At 39.4% G+C, this 21,792-nt stretch overlaps 1 protein-coding gene across 10 annotated transcripts in view; it reads left to right on the top strand.

The window, feature by feature from the left end:
- Nucleotides 1-21,792, top strand: part of herc1 (HECT and RLD domain containing E3 ubiquitin protein ligase family member 1) — a 159,237-nt gene that overhangs the window by 103,683 nt on the left and 33,762 nt on the right. For 6 of the 10 annotated variants that reach the window (XM_062030430.1, XM_062030434.1, XM_062030433.1 and 3 more), the window contains 19 exons: nucleotides 1,534-1,802; nucleotides 2,039-2,091; nucleotides 2,196-2,396; nucleotides 4,578-4,752; nucleotides 4,965-5,232; nucleotides 7,858-8,071; nucleotides 8,629-8,888; nucleotides 8,973-9,100; nucleotides 10,035-10,171; nucleotides 10,838-11,038; nucleotides 11,139-11,269; nucleotides 11,352-11,569; nucleotides 13,907-14,027; nucleotides 15,530-15,676; nucleotides 15,909-16,010; nucleotides 16,106-16,279; nucleotides 19,700-19,999; nucleotides 20,091-20,156; nucleotides 20,258-20,383. In XM_062030430.1, the coding sequence (XP_061886414.1) occupies nucleotides 1,534-1,802; nucleotides 2,039-2,091; nucleotides 2,196-2,396; nucleotides 4,578-4,752; nucleotides 4,965-5,232; nucleotides 7,858-8,071; nucleotides 8,629-8,888; nucleotides 8,973-9,100; nucleotides 10,035-10,171; nucleotides 10,838-11,038; nucleotides 11,139-11,269; nucleotides 11,352-11,569; nucleotides 13,907-14,027; nucleotides 15,530-15,676; nucleotides 15,909-16,010; nucleotides 16,106-16,279; nucleotides 19,700-19,999; nucleotides 20,091-20,156; nucleotides 20,258-20,383 (3,291 nt within the window). The remainder of the gene's footprint in view (nucleotides 1-1,533; nucleotides 1,803-2,038; nucleotides 2,092-2,195; nucleotides 2,397-4,577; nucleotides 4,753-4,964; nucleotides 5,233-7,857; nucleotides 8,072-8,628; nucleotides 8,889-8,972; nucleotides 9,101-10,034; nucleotides 10,172-10,837; nucleotides 11,039-11,138; nucleotides 11,270-11,351; nucleotides 11,570-13,906; nucleotides 14,028-15,529; nucleotides 15,677-15,908; nucleotides 16,011-16,105; nucleotides 16,280-19,699; nucleotides 20,000-20,090; nucleotides 20,157-20,257; nucleotides 20,384-21,792) is intronic. The other 4 variants (XM_062030437.1, XM_062030438.1, XM_062030431.1 and 1 more) reach the window with 3 other exon arrangements.

The following is a 21,792-nucleotide window of genomic DNA, read 5'->3' on the forward strand; positions in this document are numbered from 1 at the left end:
GGCGCTGCAGCTTTCCAGTTAAGCACAATAAGTCTTCTAGCTAACGAAGTATTGACTGCCACCAGATTCTTATGGATTTGCTGAGAGAAGTTGACAGAGGGGCTACCCCGAATAGTCCATTTAGAGGATTCAGTTCAATCCTTGTGCCAAGTACCAAAGACAAAGTATTTAACATTTCAGTCCAATAACTGCACAGGGATGGGCAGAGCCATTACATATGTATTAAGTTAGCTGGGGACTGTTGGCACCGGTCACACAATTCAGATATTCCGCCATACGTCTTAGCTAGTCAAACCTTGGTATAATAAGTATGATGTATTAGCTTGCATTGGAGGAGGCTGTATCTTGCACAAATAAATCTACAAAAGTCTCTGTCCAGCTATACTCACATAGGGTCACTCCCAAATCCTCTTCCCAAAGTGACTTAATTGAATTTAGAGACTCACGGTGTAAAAGAAAAATGTGGTTATAAATACATGTAATTGATCCTTTTAAAGTTGGAAGCGTCAGAAGATCTAAAACTGTCAGTCGGTAAATCGGGAAAACCTAGGGAAAGTATTATAAACAAAACTGCAGATCTGTAGATATTTTAAAAGTGTTGATTAGACCTTACCTTAGACTTTAGGTCGTTCCGTCCTCTAAAGGGCATCGATCTGCAAAGTTCCTCCACTGCGTTCTGTTCTAGGCTATTGAATTAGCTTGTTCCCAGGTACTATTTTTGCTTGTGAGGTCTTTATCTATTATTTTTCTCCATGTTGTCAATGGTCTTCCCCTTTTTCTTTTGCCTCCTGGGAGTTTTCAACCCCAGCACGGTGGAACAGGGGTTAGTGCATGTGCCTCAATACGAAGGTCCTGAGTTCAATCCCGGGCTCGGGATCTTTCTGTGTGGAGTTTGCATGTTCTCCCCGTGACTGCGTGGGTTCCCTCCGGGTACTCCGGCTTCCTCCCACCTCCAAAGACATGCACCTGGGGATAGGTTGATTGGCAACACTAAATTGGCCCTAGTGGGTGAATTTGAGTGTGAATGTTGTCTGTCTATCTGTGTTGGCCCTGTGATGAGGTGGCGACTTGTCCAGGGTGTAACCCGCCTTCCGCCCGAATGCAGCTGAGATAGGCTCCAGCGACCCCCCTCGACACCGAAAGGGACAAGCGGTAGAAAATGGATGGATGAATAAAATATATGAAAACAGAAAATCTAAAAAAAAAAAAATTGCACAAATGGAGGGACTGACGTTGGTTGAAAAATAATTTATCGGCCATTCTTCATATGTCTCAAGGATATGTGCAAGCAGAGGCGTATTTAGGTTTTGATTTGGGTTAAGGCGACAACGCCAGTCAGCCAGTACGAGGGTCGTCAACTTAAACAGATTACATTGCACTGAAATGTTTTAATATTGCCAATTAATTTACTAACACAAAGTTGCCATTGACTAATATCTCTGACTAACATTTCATGAGTGCCCGTCTAAATGTTGCAACTTATTTTAATGTATGTGAACCTGTTTCTTTTTTTGACATATTGCCACGTCTCAGCACGCATGTGAAACAGAGGATCGAGATGAAGTTGTGGTGTGTGAACTCTGCGAAGCCAATGTAGCCAACTTTAATCAACATATGAAGAAAAGCCACCCGGGTTGTGGTCGCAGTGCCAACCGACAAGGCTACCGTAGTAATGGCTCATACGTAGACGGCTGGTTTGGAGGAGAATGTGGCAGCGGAAACCCCTACTACCTGCTTTGTGGTGCCTGCAGAGAGAAGTATTTAGCCATCAAAAGCAAGGCGAAAGTCCCAATTGTTGAGAGGTATATGCACACTTTTAGTAATGTGTTATAATCACTTTTTCATTTTTAAAGTCGTCACTACTTCATGTATTCCTTCTGTCTGCCCCTCATATGTTTTTTTTTGTGCTGGTTATTGGTCATCAGAGTTTGGACTTTTGGGAGAGAATGCCACCTTTAGATGTGTTATTTAAATAGCATATTTTCATTTTCTGTAACAATATAATTATTTGGCTTCTATTACTTTGCTGTGTTTTCAGATATAAGGGCCAGGCTCCTGATCTTCTGGGAAAGCAGGACAGTGTGTATGAAGGTACAATGTACATGAACACAAGAATAATAATACAGTATAAAATGATACATTGTTTGCATTTTCATTTTATTTTCGTATTCTTGCGTTTGTCCTTCACTCCACAGAAGACTGGGACATGATGGATGTTGATGAAGATGAGAAGCTCACTGGGGAGGAGGAATTTGAGCTTTTAGCAGGTCCATTAGGTCTGAGTGAACGCAGAACTGTCCCGGAGGCTGTACAGTTTCCTGATAGTGACCCATTGGGGGCCTCTGTAGCTATGATAACTGCCACCAACAGTATGGAGGAGACACTACTGCAGATCGGTGAGTCTGTCCTCTCAGAAAAATAACTGTTGATTAAGGGTGCAATGATACACAACATTCACTGTTTGATACTTTAGTGTAGATATTTTTTTTACAAAAAAGAGAAATGTTCATGCCTTTTTTAAAGGCCTACTGAAACCCACTACTACCGACCACGCAGTCTGATAGTTTATATATCAATGATGAAATCTTAACATTGCAACACATGCCAATACGGCCGGGTTAACTTATAAAGTGCAATTTTAAATTTCCCGGCAAACTTCCGGCTGAAAACGTTTCGATATGATGACGTTTGCGCGTGACGTCAACTGTTGAAGCGGAAGTATTCGGAGCCCATTGAATCCAATACAAAAAGCTCTGTTTTCATCTCAAAATTCCACATTATTCTGGACATCTGTGTTGGTGAATCTTTTGCAATTTGTTTAATGAACAATGGAGACTGCAAAGAAGAAAGTTGTAGGTGGGATCGGTGTATTAGCGGCGGACTACAGCAACACTACCAGGAGGACTTTGAGATGGATAGCAGACGCGCTAGCCGCCGACCTCACCTTGACTTCCTCCGTCTCCGGGCCGCCGACCGCATCGGTGATCGGGTGAAGTCCTTCGTCGTACCGTCGATCGCTGGAACGCAGGTGAGCACGGGTCGTGATGAGCAGATGAGAGCTGGCGTAGGTGCAGAGCTAATGTTTTTAGCATAGCTCCGTCAAGGTTCCGTAGCTAAGTTAGCTTCAATGGCGTCGTTAGCAACAGCATTGCTAAGCTTCGCCAAGCTGGAAAGCATTAACCGTGTAGTTACATGTCCAGAGTTTGGTAGTATTGTTGATCTTCTGTCTATCCTTCCAGTCAGGGGCTTATTTGTTTTGTTTCTATATGCAGTTAAGCCCGATGCTGATGATGTTAGCTCAGTAGCTAAAGTGCTTCACCGATGTATTGTCGTGGAGATAAAAGTCACTGTGAATGTCCATTTCGCGTTCTCGACTCTCATTTTCAAGAGGATATAGTATCCGAGGTGGTTTAAAATACAAATTCGTGATCCACAATAGAAAAAGGAGAGAGTGTGGAATCCAATGAGCCCTTGTACCTAAGTTACGGTCAGAGCGAAAAAAGATACGTCCTGCACTGCCCGCTAGTCCTTCACTTTCACGTTCCTCATCCACGAATCTTTCATCCTCGCGGTGGAGGATCTTTGAGTTCAGTTATATTTCCTTAAGTCATAAGGTGTGTTGCAATAAACTGGCTTTGCATGTAGCAGCTGTCTCTGTAGGTTTGTCTGAATGGTGGGAGGCACATGCACAATGTAGCGTATGGTAGAGTATCCATCCATCCATTTTCTACCGCTTGTCCCTTTTGGGGTCGCGGGGGGTGCTGGAGCCTATCTCAGCTGCATTCGGTAGAGTAGTCGAGCGCAAATCTTCATTGTCAAAATTTGATGGATTAGATATGAAATTGTGTATTGTTTTATTCATTATGGAACGGTTAAATATAGATACACCTTGCACCACTTGTGTTGATGTGTCTTTAAAAAAATTTAAATGCCTAGAAATGTGCCTCATTCATATAAAGGTTATTTTAGATGTATGCACTGCAGCTTTACAATTTTTTAGATGTGTATTTTTTGTATATTTTGAGGTGTCTTTTGTAGTTATTGCCCATTTTATGTACCTACATTTAATAGCCTCACTATTCTATGTGATGATAGTTAGTTGTTTACCAAACTACTTCCACGATACCAACAAAATGAATACCTTTGATAGTTTTAATCAAAACTTAGCATTTTTATCCTAGGGAAGAGATATTTTTTCATAAACCACTTTTCTTGGATCAAATTACATTGTACGGGTATACATAATGGTTCGGAAGATTTTTAGACTTACCACCGATCTGTAAGGCACTGATTGGATCTGATATGATATAACATGAATATGTCATCTGGGCCTTTAAAAATAATGTCCAATTTGTCGATACAGTTAATAACATAATTGTTATAACTGAGCTTTCTGTCCCTGCTTCTAATATTTTAAATGTAGAAGAAACACATTTCGATTGTTCATCTAGCCTCAAGCCATATGCAATCTACAGTATACATCTTATAATTAAATGTTTGTTGCAGTGGACTTTACTGACCTTGATAGATGGCTGGATCACAGCAACTAAGTTAATTATGTTTGTTTTCATGTTCAGGTTGTCACCCATCAGTGGACAAGAGTTCATCAGGAAGGGTAACTCTTGGAGAGCAGGCAGCCGCTCTGCACAACCCCCATGACCGAGTGATGGCCCTGAGAAGGGTGACTGCTGCAGCCCAGGTGCTGCTTGCCAGGACGATGGTGATGAGAGCCTTGTCTCTGTTGTCTGTGAGGTAACCTTCATCCACACAATTTGGCACAAGACACCATGACTTCAAATGCACTGAAACACATGTAAACAACACAACAAACAATAGCATAATGTCTATCATCCCTGTGATAAAGGATAATATTGTGCAACGTCTATACACAACATGATTTTCTTTACTTTAAATAAAATATTATGTTTCTTTTCACCTTTTTGTGTCCTTTCCCTCCTACCCAGTGGGTCAAGTTGCAGCCTTACAGCTGGCCTTGAGTCGCTTGGCCTAACAGACATCAGGACTCTTGTCAGGCTGATGTGCCTAGCAGCAGCAGGCCGAGCTGGTCTTTCCACCAGTCCTACAGTAAGCTCTGGCCATGCTGAAAGGCCACGCGGAGCTGCAAAGGCCAGCAAACCAATTTCCTGTTTAGCGTATCTCAGCACAGCAGTGGGCTGCTTAGCCTCAAACAGCCCCAATGCTGCCAAACTGCTGGTGCAGCTTTGCACTCAGGTATGATATAAAGTATTGCTTATTAAAATATTTAGGGCCTGATCAACTAAGATCCCAAATAACAAATGCTAAATAGCATGTGCGAAATAATAAAATTGTGTGTACTATTGTGGCCGCGTTGCATGTGATCTACTAAGATTGTGTGGGCAAAAGTGGTCAGGCTGCTCTATTTATTTGGGACCTCTGATGATTTTCCTCTTTTCTGATTTATAAATGTTACAAAGTTGGAAATCATACCGTTCATGCATTTTGACGTGAGCTGACGCGCAGTTTTGGAAGCCTCTGAATGCTATGTTTTGGAGTCTTTTTTTTAACATTGAATCATTTGTGACATCACAGATTGATGAATGTACATTTGTGGTCATTCTCGGACATGCTGCCTAGACTGCTGCCCGAGCTTCCGTGTCATTTCTTCTCGTTTCAGGCCATCCCACCTGCTGTGATGTTTAAAAATAAAAATACTTCCATTTTCATTTTTCTATGACATTTTACACAGGACTATTTTGTCAAGATAAGCTAAAATCAGTCCTATTCTATTGTGGAAACAAAACAAAACGCTACGTTGTTTACCACCACACAGATCACGGCACCCACACAACACTGCGCTCCTGTGCGATATATTGCAGCGGCCCTGCAATGACTTGGTTTGAGGAAGTATTGTTTATGAAGTTTATTTCATAAAAAAGAAATAGTGGTTAAGTTCATCTTTAAGATATATATTTAACAGTGTACATTTTTAAAAGATAAATTCTGATACTCTTACTTTGTACCTCTCAGCTCTAGCCTGAGGCACTGTGAGGAAAGCGCTGTGTCCTGCCAGAAAAGTAGTTCCTCTGTGTTAGCTTTTACAATAACGTCACTATACCTTTAGTTAATATGCAGGTTACGGTATGTAAATGGAGAGTTTTTGACTTATCTACAAAATAGTAGGATCTCCATTACCTGCATTGTTAGCTTTGTGCTAGCAGTTTTTACTGTCTAAAACATACAGAAAAGAAAACATGTATTTTTGTCTCACAATTCCAAAAAAGTGATTTTTTTTCTTCAAGTATGTACTGCTATTGTCGACAACCTGTCTTTTATAACCAACTCATCAAATCCTGGACCATTATTACTAACGTTTAGGGCTGGGTACTTGATGTAATTGATTATGGACCAAATATCTTTTAAAGTTGGCAATATTGATTCACAAGGCATAATATTAAGCCCCGCCCCACCACCCCCTTGGTAGTCTAGTGCAAGAAGCAACAACATTATCACCATATGGCAACATTAGCCATCTGGGGCAAAATAAAAGAAATTAAGGGACTTCCCAGCATTACCACCTGATTATACCGGTCCAGGAAGTACAGTAATAGATGCCATTGCAAGTTTTATTGACAAAGTGGCTTGTTCAGGAGCTCAAAGTGAACCACACTACATTATGATCATGTAACGTAAACATCTGACTGAAACTGTTATTTTTATTGATTGTATTTGTAACGTGAGAGTCTTGTAAGATCACCGCTACAGTGGTGCAAACTCACTAGGCAAAAAGAACTGCAGCCGTAACTCGGGAGACAAGAGGTACTTTTGCTTACAAATGGCCCTGCACGCAGCATTGGCATCAAGTGCACCAGAAAAACCAAGCACACATTTACGGCCCTCACAATATAATTGCTGTGCGTTACATCCTGTCTGACTGTGCTAACAAAAAGAGTGTCAGGAATATACCGTACATTTTTAGTTATTGTTTTTCACCTGAAGAAATCATATTTGTATTAAATTTGCATGGTAATCTGCATGTTGCCATACAAGGACAATTTTTAGTTATTGTGAGAATGTTACTTCTGAGAATGTGTAAACTGTCCAAAGTTGTTTATGGTAAAGAGAAACAACTTTTACATTTGTATTATACAGGGTGATTCAAAAATGATACGCCAAAATTATCACTCTATATTTCAAAAATGAAAAACAATAGAAAACATAGCTTGAACACCTGTGTTGAACATAACTTTGAGTATTTATTTCATGCTTTAAATTTATTTCATGCAGCACAGACAACATCAAGACAATATGAGAATTCCTCCCAAACGCTCCCCAGGATCTCGCGATCCATCATGTTGATTGCTGCAGTTATTCGATCTTTCATGTCATTAATATTTGCTGGCAAAAGTGAAACATAAACTTTGTCTTAAACATACCCCCACAGAAAAAAGTCACAGTTAGATCAGGGGATCTGTCTATCAGTCTATTACAATGCTTTAGAACTGAATAAATGCATGATGATTTTGGCGTATTCTTTTTTAATCACCCTGTATATATTTATGTAACACATTTGAAACTGTTTCAATATGTAAGTGCCGATCAAATCGAATCATGATTAATTGATTTCAAACCTTTATGAATTGATATTGAATCAATTTGGGACATTGGCCAAGACATCCAGCCCTCCTAAACTGTTTCCGTTTCTGGTTCCACGGTCATTGTATCACATTTGGGACTTACTTAAATTGCATATTTAAATTATGTGGTGTTCAAATTTAGAGGATCCACAGTACATTACTTTTTTATATTTTTGATTCCTGTTATTGCATTTTACTGTACAATTTACGATTATGTGTAAATTATTTATTTCATTTCCAGAATCTCATCTCTGCAGCAACAGGCATGAATCTGACAACAGTCGATGACCCTGTCCAGAGAAAATTCTTACCCAGTTTCCTGCGGGGCATGGCCGAAGAGAACAAGCTTATTACTTCCCCCAACTTTGTAGTGACACAGGCTTTAGTGGCTCTGCTGGCAGATAAAGGGGCCAAACTCAGACCTGCTTATGATAAGGCTGATATGGAGAAAAGAGGTGTGTTGCCTATGCATGCAAGGTGTCCTGAAGGTATATTTAAGTAAATGAATGGTGGAAAATGTATTCAAACATTCTATAAGTGTAATTTTATTTTAACACCAAACTAATTAATTGACTCAAGGAGCCAGTTTTTACAGTACTGTATGTTCAGAGGTTTTGAGGTTGATATGATGTACAGTACAGGTAATGAATTTATAGGTGTTAATCATTTAATTATTTGATATTCATTCATTCATTATATATAACTCACATTTTCAATTAATGGGAACATGCCACCTCTTCATTTTATACCTTATTGAGTCACCTTTTGATGTTTTACATGTATGTATTTTATCTTAATTTTTTTTACATTCTCTCACTCACGGGCAAACCTTGTCATCTTGTTTTTCCATGTCAAGCAGGTCTAACTGCGCATTTCTAATTTATGTGAACATGCCACCTATTTTTTACCTTATTTGGTCACCTTTTTGATTTATATGTAGGTCTTTTGTCTTTTCATGTTTTACATTCTCTCACTCACGGGCCAACCTTGTCATCTTGTTTTCCATGTCAAGCAGGTCTAATTGCGCATTTGTATGCCCATCCTTCCCATAATCCCTCCGCTGTAGGCCCTCTGGAGCTGGCTAATGCTCTGGCAGCCTGCTGCCTGTCATCCAGGCTTTCCTCACAGCATCGGCAGTGGGCCACCCAGCAGCTAGTGCGCACACTAGCAGCCCATGACCGTGACAATCAGACCAGGCCACAGACCTTTGCCGATATGGCAGGGGACCTGCGGAAGTGTTCTTTTATCAAGTTAGAGGCTCATCAAAGCAGGGTGAGTTATCATTAGCATAAAGTTTGCCATGTTTACTGCTGGTCTACAATTATTTAAATTTTGAACCTATTTCTCTTTGTTTAGGTCCTCACATGTGGCTGGTGCAAAAAGAAAGGTCTGTTGGCAACTAGTGGCAACGATGGCACCGTCAGGGTCTGGAATGTGACCAAGAGCCAGTACACCCTGCAGCAAACCTGCGTCTTCAACAAGGAGTAAGGCACTTTGAAACACTACAAATCCAAAAACTTTAACATTTTCTATGTTACACCTGTACAAGAAAAAATGCTAAGAAATTCAAACGATTACTACTCTCCACCTGTCTTGCAAATTAGTGCATGATGTTAACAACACTCATCGAACTGGGTAAAAATCCTAATTTGAAACAGGACCAAATTATACACTTTCATATATCAGCCGCCTACATATTTTTCTTTTAATATTCAATAAAAATTAATCCTTTATTTACTGACAGATTTAGGAAAGCATTATAATGTGATAAACTACAATATAATTAACAAATTATCAATTATCAAAGAAAACCACCTTGCGGGCTATAACAATAAATCAAGAATCTATTTTAGTGTGGCCTTTGTAATGAGGGATTTTACTCTTTGTTAGGGCTCTCAAAATTAATGCTAATGTCATATTTAATCCATTGTCATTATTAATCTTGATTAAAATTGTAACACAATTAGCCCATCTGCACCACAGAATCCCTTATTGCTCATGTAAAAGTAAACATGAGTATTATTGATTAAAGATAAATTATATTTAATCGTAATATTTTAAATGAATCCACAGCAGATTAAACATGTTTGTCATTCGAGTGCACTACTGTTTGCACATTATCATTACCCTTGTTAGAAAAAAAAAAAAAAAGCTGCACTCCCATGCTAAATTTTAATCTAGGGGCAATGTTCAACAACCGAATAAGCATATTGTACGTGTTAATACATTGAAATGAAGGTTTGGTTTTCTGTTTCAGGTAATGGGTACATAATCATTGAATACTTTTAAACATATTGTATAACACATTATGCACAATGTTCAGAAGCAATGCTTTATCACTCTGTCAGGTTATGGTCCTAATAAATAATATCTATTTGTCTGAGCTGCTTTTTTTTTTATTCTGTTCTTGAAATTCAGTGATGATTCTTCAGAAGAGGGCCATTCAGGTTTTGGATCTCCCAGTGATTTTTGCTTATCTCCTCTTGCCTGGAGTGTCACTGGAAAATATATTGCGTCTGCAATGGAGAAAATGGTCAATATCTGGCAAGTTAATGGTAAACAATGACACTATACTTAACATTTTTGTAATTTTTTTTTCAGATTGATTTTGCAGTATATACAGGACTTTTTCTGTATACATATGAGTTCAATTCCGAAGACAGACAGTTCACTTTTAGTCGGAAACTCTTTACTTTATCCCTGTAGTTGGCTTGCACAGTGGAAATAAGGCTGCCAAGACATGTTAGTGGCAGTGGGATATCTCAGTAATGAGACCACTAACCTGCTTAGTTATCACTGTCCATTCCATGTTCAAAGATACCATCTTTATTCTTGTTAATGGCTGTGGCATTTGAGCAATTTATCATTTCTAATTTCACTTCTTTCACTCTACCTCTCTTTTTCTTTGATGCGCTAATATCAGAAGTCTTCCTCACGCTCAGAAGACATAAAGGGAAAAATAAACAATAGTGAATGAAGCGTCACCACCATGTTGTAATCTGCCAGGCGCATGTACAGTATTAGTTCTCTTCTTTTTTTTTTTTATAGTATTGATAATTAACGGTATGTCAAAGACAATAGTTTATTTTGTTTTCATTTTTATTTAAATTTTAATAAACATGTAGTTGTCATACACCTTGCCCTACTGATTATAAACTGATTTTATTACAATGGTATGTTGTCGTTTCATGACAAATGCCTAATCTTGTTTCTCTTTGAAGGAGGTAAAGGCCTTTTGGATGTGCAGCCTCACTGGGTTTCAGCACTTGCTTGGCCTGAAGAGGAACCACAATCTTTGTGGTCTGGAGAACCGACTGATATGTTGCTGGTGGGTCGAATGGATGGATCCCTGGGACTTATTGAGGTACTGGATTCTTCCACGATGCGCCGCACAGAGCTAGAGCACTGCTACAGGAAAGATGGTACGGATGTAAAGAGGTGTTATGTGTTAATGTTTTTGACTGCCTTGTGAATTTCCAGGTGACAAATACATTTGTGACAAAGTGGATTTGTATTTCTCAGTGGCAGTGATGAACATAGTCTGGTACAGTGAAGACAAACCTTTTGCTGTGGGCTACGCAGATGGAAAGCTGTTGATTGGAACCAAAGAGCCCTTAGAGCAACGAGCAATTGTGGTCATCGATGCTCACAAGGTAAAATATGCTGACGAGCCTACAATAGAATTACATTCTTCTACAAATTTTCAAAGAAACTGAATCTTATTGTATTATTCAGGAGTCCATTACCAATATGAAGTGGAGTCCTACTGGTCAAATCTTGATGACTTGCGCGAAAGAAGAGACGGTGAAGCTTTGGGCCAGTCCAGACCCGTGCTCTGATTTAGGCACCGGCTGGCGGTGTTTAATTAGTCTTAGACAACCCTCCCTGGTAAATGGTGTTGCCTGGTGCAGCTTACCCGGACGTGGCCCAAAGCACCTCAGCATGCTTGCCATGTAGGTCTTATTTCTTTTTTCTTTTTTTATTAATTTTATTTTAAAAAAAATTTAACAACGCTAGAAATAATATGCAATTCAATCAGGAAAAAGGTTAAATTATTTTAAGAATATACAGACTGCGCTCTGGATTAACACAAATCCCTTTTTTTTTTTTTACACATCACTTTTTTTTTTTTTTACACATCAACAGAAAGGTTTGAAATGTGCTTGAGGTTACCAACACGTGACATCTAAAACAAATTGTCAGGCTTGCAAAGAAATACTTAAATATCAATCCTTTACATTCTTTATTTGATGTCATTCTTTGTTAAGTAGTAAACAGTCTCTGTTATGAATGCATAGGACTTATGTGTACAAAAGTGTTGTTTTTCTTGAGTTGCATGTGACCCCAAGGGTTGGGTATTATTATTACTTTATTAATTTACCCCCCTCACCAAAGAAACAACACACTCATTCCTCTGGCAATGAATTAAGTAATGAATATGTACACACTCTGCCATAAGATTTACATCTAGAAATGTGGTTAGGAAGATTAATGATCCAGTGTTTGCTAAGTAATGGACAGTTATCCAAATGTCAAATATCTACACTTGTGTTTGTATGTTGACTCTTTCAAAACCCAGAATAATACAATATTCTAACTTTTTTACTACAAGGTTTTATAACAATTATCCACCTAAAACAAGCAATTCAAATAAATGGATGGATAGCATTTTTGTCAAGAGTGAATATATACCAACTTCTGAACACATACAAACCCTGTTTCCATATGAGTTGGGAAATTGTGTTAGATGTAAATATAAACGGAATACAATGATTTGCAAATCATTTTCAACCCATATTCAGTTGAATATGTTACAAAGACAACATATTTGATGTTCAAACTGATAAACTTTTTTTTTTTTTGCAAATAATCATTAACTTTAGAATTGGATGCCAGCAACACGTGACAAAGAAGTTGGGAAAGGTGGCAATAAATACTGATAAAGTTGAGGAATGCTCATCAAACACTTATTTGGAACATCCCACAGGTGAACAGGCAAATTGGGAACAGGTGGGTGCCATGATTGAGTATAAAAGTAGATTCCATGAAATGCTCAGTCATTCACAAACAAGGATGGGGCGAGGGTCACCACTTTGTCAAAAATGCATGAGTAAATTGTTGAACAGTTTAAGAAAAACCTTTCTCAACCAGCTATTGCAAGGAATTTAGGGATTTCACCATCTACGGTCCGTAATATCATCAAAGGGTTCAGAGAATCTGGAGAAATCACTGCACGTAAGCAGCTAAGCCCGTGACCTTCGATCCCTCAGGCTGTCCTGCATCAACAAGCGACATCAGTGTGTAAAGGATATCACCACATGGGCTCAGGAACACTTCAGAAACTCTCCTATGCAAGGTGAAAACCGTTTATCAACAACACCCAGAAACGCAGTCGGCTTCGCTGGGCCTGAGCTCATCTAAGATGGACTGATACAAAGTGGAAAAGTGTTCTGTGGTCTGACGAGTCCACATTTCAAATTGTTTTTGGAAACTGTGGACGTTGTGTCCTCCGGACCATAGAGGAAAAGAACCATCCGGATTGTTATAGGCGCAAAGTTGAAAAGCCAGCATCTGTGATGGTATGGGGGTGTATTAGTGCCCAAGACATGGGTAACTTACACATCTGTGAAGGCGCCAATAATGCTGAAAGGTACATACAGGTTTTGGAGCAACATATGTTGCCATCCAAGCAACGTTACCATGGACGCCCCTGCTTATTTCAGCAAGACAATGCCAAGCCACGTGTTACATCAACGTGGCATCATAGTAAAAGAGTGCGGGTACTAGACTGGCCTGCCTGTATTCCAGACCTGTCTCCCATTGAAAATGTGTGGCGCATTATGAAGCCTAAAATACCACAACGGAGACCCCCAAACTGTTGAACAACTTTAGCTGTACATCAAGCAAGAATGGGAAAAAATTCCACCTGAGAAGCTTAAAGAATGTGTCTCCTCAGTTCCCAAACGTTTACTGAGTGTTGTTAAAAGGAAAGGCCATGTAACACAGTGGTGAACATGCCCTTTCCCAACTACTTTGGCACGTGTTGCAGCCATGAAATTCTAAGTTAATTATTGTTTGCAAAAAAAAAATAAACTTTATGAGTTTGAACATCAAATATCTTGTCTTTGTAGTGCATTCAATTGAATATGGGTTGAAAAGGATTTGCAAATCATTGTATTCCGTTTATATTTACATCTAACACAATTTTCCAACTCATATGGAAACGGGGTTTGTATTATATTGGGTCTTTTTGACTGGTATGACTTTTTTTGTGCCATAATGTTTTTCAGATGCTGCCAAAATGGTCTGGTGTCAGTCTGGACTGTCCCAGAGACCATCTCAGGCTTCCTAGAATTCTCTTCCTCAGACTCAGAGGGGTGGTGGGAGAAAGAAGCGAAATCTAAACCTATGGTATTGATTACATAAAACATTGTCCTATTGATATATTACATAAATGTCAAGAATGACAAAACAAGCAATTGCAGAAACTCTAAAAAGTGTGTACACTCCTCACATTTCAGTAACTATTTGGGGGGGGATTTATAAAACACCTTTTTTCACTGACACAAAGCACTTCACTTTGAGAACCCATTACTAATTTACTCCACATTCGCACATATAGAAATTGTTAAATACAGTACAGTAAAATATAAAAGTGTGACTCAAATGTTTTTTAGAGTAGTCAACATACAACTTGTATAGAAGCATATTTTACTGGCCACTCAAAACAATTCTGCATACAGACAGTTTTCTCGAAATAGTTGGCAACACAAGTGGATAGTAGAAAGATGTTTTGCCTGCCAACAAGCATTTAGTGTCAATGTGTGGGGCTGCATAAGTCCTGCCGGCACGAGTGAGCTGATGTTTATTGAAATAGACATGAATAGTGACGTGTTGTGAGGTTCATAGTGCACCTGGTGAGGAACTGACATTTTTTTATACATTAACGTCTTGTGCTCTAATCAATACAGCATGCTCATTGCAGGGATAATCCCTTGTTTTTTTCATTAAACTGACAACCATTTGGGGTCTTACATTTATTTGTATAGGAAGTCCATGTGCCTATCATCGGAGGCAGCTGTTACTTTTATTTGTAAAAGTCCTCATTTCTTTTTCTGTTGTATTGTGATACAGTTTTGAACTATGTTTCCGGCTACAGTAGTTGTGCTTCATTGCAGAATAATGGCAACGACACGGACCTCACATTTTCACAATGAGAAAGAGAAACTGCGCTTTTTTGTTCCTCTATATTTTATTGTCCAACTAAAAAAATGACGTTACATTTACATAAAACACATTACTCAGGCTGCTCAAAGTCTTGGTGTGTATGTTTCTGCAAACTAAACATTATATTGGCGACCTGCTGACAGAAACAGCCACGAGTCCTCAGAACACTCAGCCGTCAGTGCACTGCACTAAGAAGGAACGCTCGCTTCTGCACTAAGCAGAGATAAAAGACTCACGGTAGCCTCATCTCAGATTTCTGCTCTGTATTTGATCAGGAAATGTGAGAATTCTGCTAAAGGTAATGGAGTATTTCTCCAGATTTGAACCCATTGACGCTCCTGTGGAGGAGCACAAGGTGTCTAACATCCATCAGCTCTTTTATGTCATCATGGGATGACTACTGTGCTAGATAATGTTGGTGTACACACAAAATATTGATACTTTGGGTACAATTTGGACAATTTCACTGCTATGTCTTCACTTAAGTTGGGTTGCAAATATACTGCTTTTATGTTGGACACTACTTTTGAGTTCATCCAAGTTGCATCATATTTCTTTAGTAGCCTACTGTCTCTTGAGACTACACAATGAAATGGTTGCTAAAATGTGAGTGCTGTACTCACTTTTGTGAGGTAATGTGTCGTCACTGTCATTCTTATTACATGCTATTGCTGTTTGTGTTGTAGTCTTCACAATGGTCCCAAGATGGAGCAACGTGTGTTTTCCAACTGAAGGGCCATATCACTCCAGCTAAAATAGTGGCCTTCAGTCCTGATGGGCTTTCTTTGGCCTCTGGAGGAGTTGGAGGCCTAATGAACATTTGGTCCCTGAGAGTAAGTCAATATATGCTGATGAAGGTTAAAATATCCTGGTTTTCTCCACTAAAAGCGGTATACATTATGTCGGGCAGCAGGTTGCTGAACAAAGAAAGAGGCAAAATCTTAACTGTAGTTAACTATAATCTTGTTCATACAGCTGTATATAGTATAACATGACCTCCAAATTTGACAATTTTGTGGAGCTTAAATGACAAATGTATTGTGTGTGGCGCATGTTTGTATACAGGATGGGTCAGTTGTTCAAACAGTTGTTGCTGGTTCAGGCGCTATCCAGAATATTGTGTGGATCCCTGATGTGGGTGTTGCGGTGTGCTCCAACAGGTCAAAGGTGAAACATGTTGCCTATTATACAGTACTTATGGCCAATTTAGAGCAGATAAATATGTTATTCTCTGGTCTGCTTTTTCTCATTTCATATTCTAGGATGTGTTGGTGGTGAATTGCTCCAAAGAGTTCATGGCATCCAACCATGTGCTAGCCACTTGCCGCACAGCTCTTAAAAAACAAGGTGTAGTTGGCCTAAACATGGCGCCTTGCATGAGGGCCTTCCTGGAGAGACTACCTCTTATGCTGCAGGAGCAGTATGCATATGAGAAGGTATGAGGAATGTGATATGTTAAAGAGAGTAAGAATAAAACATTTAAAAAATAGCTCTCTTCTATCTATTTTCTTTATTGCTTATATTTGTTAGTGTCTAATTTTGGGGACTTAGGAGGGTCAAGACTGAGTACTTTGCCAGCCATTCGCAGTTAATCACTAACTATTGTCATGTTCTTGGACTGGGAAGAATCCCTGCAAGCACAAAGAGAAACTTTTCACAGAAAGGCCAAACTAAAATTTTAATCCGGAATGTCGTGGCTGTGAGGCAGTAAGTCTAACCAGTGCTTCAATGTTGGTGCTTATAGTCAAAGATCATAGTTATTTTACCAGAATAGATTTGATTCGGAGGAGTCTTACTTGACTGTCAACCTCGCAGTAGAGTCGCTCAATGAATAAGAATTATGATAAATGTGTTGAACTTACTGAAAATAGGATATTATTTAGTGAGTCATAACTGACTTAACTATTTACAGTGTTGGGACTTATGCGTTACTTTATAACGTGTTACTGTAACGCCGTTAGTTTCGGCGGTAACTAGTAATCTAACGCGTTATTTTTTATATTCAGTAACTCAGTTACCGTTACTACATGATGCGTTACTGCGTTATTTTACGTTAATTTTTATGTAGTATCGGCTAGAAACAGAAGATCTGAGTGTGTTTTATTGCAGCGCTGCGGTGGAAAAGAAAAGGCGTGCTTTCTGTGGGTGGGGGCGGGGGGGGCTCCCATACCGTAGTTGAGGGGCGCAGGGAGACGTTCCTCCAGGGCCTATGTACTTCGGGGCTAACAACCTTCACTTTACCCGGAAGTGGGTCTTTACAGCTGAGGGGGAATGATGAGGCCGGCGGTTTGTTGCAACTTTGTGACTTTATTGAACGCAGCCATCCACCAAGCTAGAGCACCTGCACGCACTCACTGTCGCCGGTCCCTCACTTCTCTCGCCCACTCACTCACTGACGTCACTCACCTCACATGCTGTCATATCTTAAAGGGCCACACACACACATACGCTACTCTCATAACAACTAACAAGACATGGTGAAGCCAGAAGTCGAGTGTCTTAACATTCTCACTACTTTTTTTTTGTCGAGCACAAAGAAAATAACATTTTAGTTAAATGTAAGTTGTGTCTAGGATCAAAGATCCTATCTAATTAAAGTTAAAGTTAAAGTGCCATTATGTTGCAGCTATTTAAAATAGTTTTGTCAATTTGTTCTGGCCTGAAATAAATTTGCCCTTTGAAACCTATCTTTGTCTTTGCTTAGCAGAGTTTGTGTGTTGTATGTAGAGCACATTGCTTAGCAGAGTTCAGTGATGCAAATGTATGTCAAGTTGATCAACAGATTGTATTATTCTCCAGTGCAATAACAGTACTGAAATGAAGGCTAAAAGGGCATTAATGGGAGCCTTAAAAAAAAAAAGGGGAAAAAAAGAAGTAACTAAATAGTTACTTTTCACAGTAACGCGTTACTTTTGAAATATAGTAACTGTAACTAGTTACTGGTTTTCAGTAACTAACCCAACACTGACTATTTATGAAGAGAGCTGTTGTATTCAGAATGAATTTATGTAAATTGTGTATCAATTGAGAGCAGAAAGTTAACATATATGTTAGTAATTGCTCTGAAGTAGAAAAGGGGTAGGATTAACGCTCAATTTGAATTCTCCCACCTCCCCCGCCACTCTTCTACTTGACCCTGCCCATTGGCTCTCACATCCAGTGCCATTGCGAAGTATTGCAAACACGTCCCTATGTATATGGACGCCACTCGAGTCTAGCTATGTAATCAACCCTCGCCGTTTGCCAGCAGTGATGTAAGGCAGATGGGACAAATGTTTGTTTACTTTAAAGATGCCGTTTCACGCGATATTTTTATTTATTTTTTTGCCTGTCTTTATTAAGACCATTTAGAAGACAATTTTTTGGGAAAAATATGCAAGTGCTGGCGCATCAGCTTGCGGTATGTGAAATGTGTTTAATTGTGTATTTGTGTTTGAAGTGCAGCAGCAAAGGTTTAAAGTCTGACTAAATAAAAATCATTAATTATGCTTATTACTTACATTTGTATGCTTAACTGAGTTTCTGGTTTGCCATCTTTCTCCTCACACTCGATAGTGTAGGGAGGTCTGCAAGCTCACTTTGCTTTGAGGGAGGTACTTTGCCCTTCCCCACTAATTGACGGAATATTTGAACGCCTCTTGATTGACGTGAGCGCGCAAAACCATGGAGGGAGAGCAAAAACAAGGATGGATGAGGGGAATTCAAATCAGGCCTAAATATTAAGCTTTGTTTCTTCCTAATACTTTTTGGACATATTCTAAAAAAAAATATGTATATGTATAAGATGTGATTGATTATATTGAAGCTGTGTACATCAAAATAAACTTAAACCACCCAATCAACACAGATACTTCATAAAACGTCTCCTCTGTGTTAAAACAATCTCCATCGACAAGCGAGTGTTTCAAAACTATCTCTGTCTATACGAAGACATGCTCATCTGCTGTCATGCACATTTTCTCCACACAGAAGCCCAGAAAAGCAGCCACAGCTAACTTGGTGGCATTACGCCTCTGTTAATCTGATAATGTTAATTGTGATATACTGGACCTACAGACAGCCCAGGAAACATCTTGAAGGTCAACACCCATAAGTAAATAACTTGATGTTCTGTTGTTAAATATGGGTTACAACATGAGATAATGTTGCACACTTCTAATGACACAAAGCAAAAAGTATTGCATGTCAAAGTTGTCCTGAGGTCCTACTGGGATCTTCTCCAAAACTTCCATCGTTGGCACGGGCCAGAGTGTTGCAGAAGAATTGGAGAGTGTAGCAAGAGCAGCAGCATCCGTCAAAGCACATTTTAGATGCATCTTTTCAGCAATGTAGAGTGAAAGTAGCAGTCTGTTCACGTTTAAACATACGATATGTCTTCCTAGCCAGTAAGCCAGTGTTGTTTACCTTTGTACTTTGTAAATGGCAGCGCACAACTATGACGTCATCAGACGAAGACAAAAATGTATTCCAATTTTTTTAAGCCCTCCACGCGCACACACTGAAGGCAGAATTTTGAAACTCTTCACACTGGCCAGCATTTTCAAATGTGTGAGTTTCTAAAAGGACAAACCTGTTTGAACAAGAAGCTAAAGTGCATAGAAAGGTAGGCATTTTTTTAAATTATCCATGTTTGGACATGGCCAAATACGAATGATGCATGCATCAAATGTGGCTAATTCATTGATTAATTTATCCGAGCTGACTGGGAGGTACGGTAACCCAAAGAACTTTCAAGACACTTTTCACACGTGCACAATTCAAAATCTTAGCAGTACTGACTGACTGATAATTTATAAACTAAATCAAGTATTTTTTATCTCAGTTATATTAATTCCTATTGTTTTCTGTTCTTCCAGCCTCATGTTGTGTGTGGTGAACAGCTTATCCACAGTCCGTACATGCAATGCCTAGCCTGCCTGGCAGTGGGACTTCATCTGGACCAGCTGCTGTGCTGCCCACCAGTGCCGCCCTCTCTGCGACACTGCCCAACCGAGTCTGGCTCTGCCGTTTGGAGTGCAAGTGAATGGGCGTGGCTGGACTGCTTCTCAACAACAGTGAAAGCTGCAGAAGCCTTGGCTCGAGGTGCTACCTTCTCTGAGTCCTTTACTGTTCCTGACCTGGAGCCTGTTCTGAAAGACGAGATGGCCTTGCTCATGGTGAGAGAGGGTTCTTCTGCATTAAAAACCTAAATTATGATAAATTTTAGTGAGCAGCTTGAATGTTATTTTCCACTATTGTTTTCTCCAGGACAACAGTAAATGGGTCTCTGGTATGGATGAACAAATCATGTCTTGGGCCACCTCCAGACCAGAGGTAATTTAATCCATGCCCGAGAAAGCTTTTATAAAAGAATTGCTCATTTTTCTCCTATTGACGATTGTACTCTTATCTGTCCATTTTCATTTCATATCCAGGACTGGCACCTTGGAGGGAAATGTGACGTATATTTGTGGGGTGCTGGACGGCATGGTCAGTTGGCAGAGGCAGGCAGAAACATCTTGGTACCAACCATTGCACCCTCCTTCTCACAGGCACAACAGGTATACATACAAACAACCTGAAGATCATGGTGTCTCCAGTTTTTATGCATAACTCCTGTTCATCTAGTGACACCTGAGATTGAGTTCCTAATTGGAGCAATTTAAGTCAGGTGACTTCCAGGTCTTCATGCGTCGGTCTTCAAATTAGAGGACATTTATCTTGACAACTGTCAGTTAATGTATACATTTTCAATCGCTGGAATATTGTATTTTGAATTTATGATGGTACCTTAAGCTCCCCAGCAACTGAACATTCCTCTCAGCCCTCCGTACTGTATATATGGTACGTACAGATAAATGTAAAAAATATATATATATTCTAGGGGTGTGGGAAAAAATCGATTCGAAAAGTCTACCAAAATTCCATCACTTTGACCTATTACAGTTGGTAATTTGGGATCAATCAATCAAAGTTTATTTATATAGCCCTTAATCACAAGTGTCTCAAAGGGCTGCACAAACCACAACGACATCCTCGGCTCAGATCCCACATCAGGGCAAGAAAAAACTCAACCCAATGGGCACAATGAGAAACCTCGGAGGGGACCGCAGATGTGGGGACCCCCCCCCCCACATCTGGAGCTAGACCGTTCAGTATTTTATACGTAAATAGTAAAACCTTAAGTCGCATTTTAAGTTCACAGGAAGCCAGTGCAGGTTTGCAAGTATAGGGGTAATATGATCAAACTTTCTTGTTCTTGTCAAAAGTCTATATATTGTTATTATTTAGCTGTTAATAAAAATTCTGTAAAGTGATTGTTTTCCCTGGTCACACAGATGACGAGCGACGCTATCTTGCTGCAAGCATTACCGTATATCTCACCCTTTCCCTGCCCTAAGCTTGTAAGCTACTTTCCACATAACCCACACACACGCAGGTTACTTCTATGGGATTGTGTTAGCGTACAGTTTATCCAGAAGGAATTCACAACGCTTCACTTCTTCCACATTTATTATTCTAAATATATACCATCCTAAAATGGTATACATTCATTTTTGTTTTCAAAATTCTACAGACAAAACCTCATAATAACGATGTGAAAAGTGTTGTGTTTTTTACATTTTTGCCAGTGTATAAAAAATAAATGACATTTACATAAGTATTCACAGCTTTTAATTGATACTTTGTTGATGCACCTTTGGCAGCAATTACAGCCTCGAGTCTTTTTTAATACGATTCCACAAGCTTGGCGCGTGTGTGTGTGTGTGTGTGTGTGTGTGTGTGTGTGTGTGTGTGTGTGTGTGTGTGTGTGTGTGTGTGTGTGTGTGTGTGTGTGTGTGTGTGTGTGTGTGTGTGTGTGTGTGTGTGTGTGTGTGTGTGTGTGGGTGTGTGTATATACTATATATATATATACCTATATATATATATGTATGTATATACTGTGTATATATATATGTATATATATATA

This window comes from Entelurus aequoreus, linkage group LG02 (genome assembly GCF_033978785.1).
Source record: "Entelurus aequoreus isolate RoL-2023_Sb linkage group LG02, RoL_Eaeq_v1.1, whole genome shotgun sequence".
Taxonomy (NCBI): Eukaryota; Metazoa; Chordata; class Actinopteri; order Syngnathiformes; family Syngnathidae; genus Entelurus; species Entelurus aequoreus.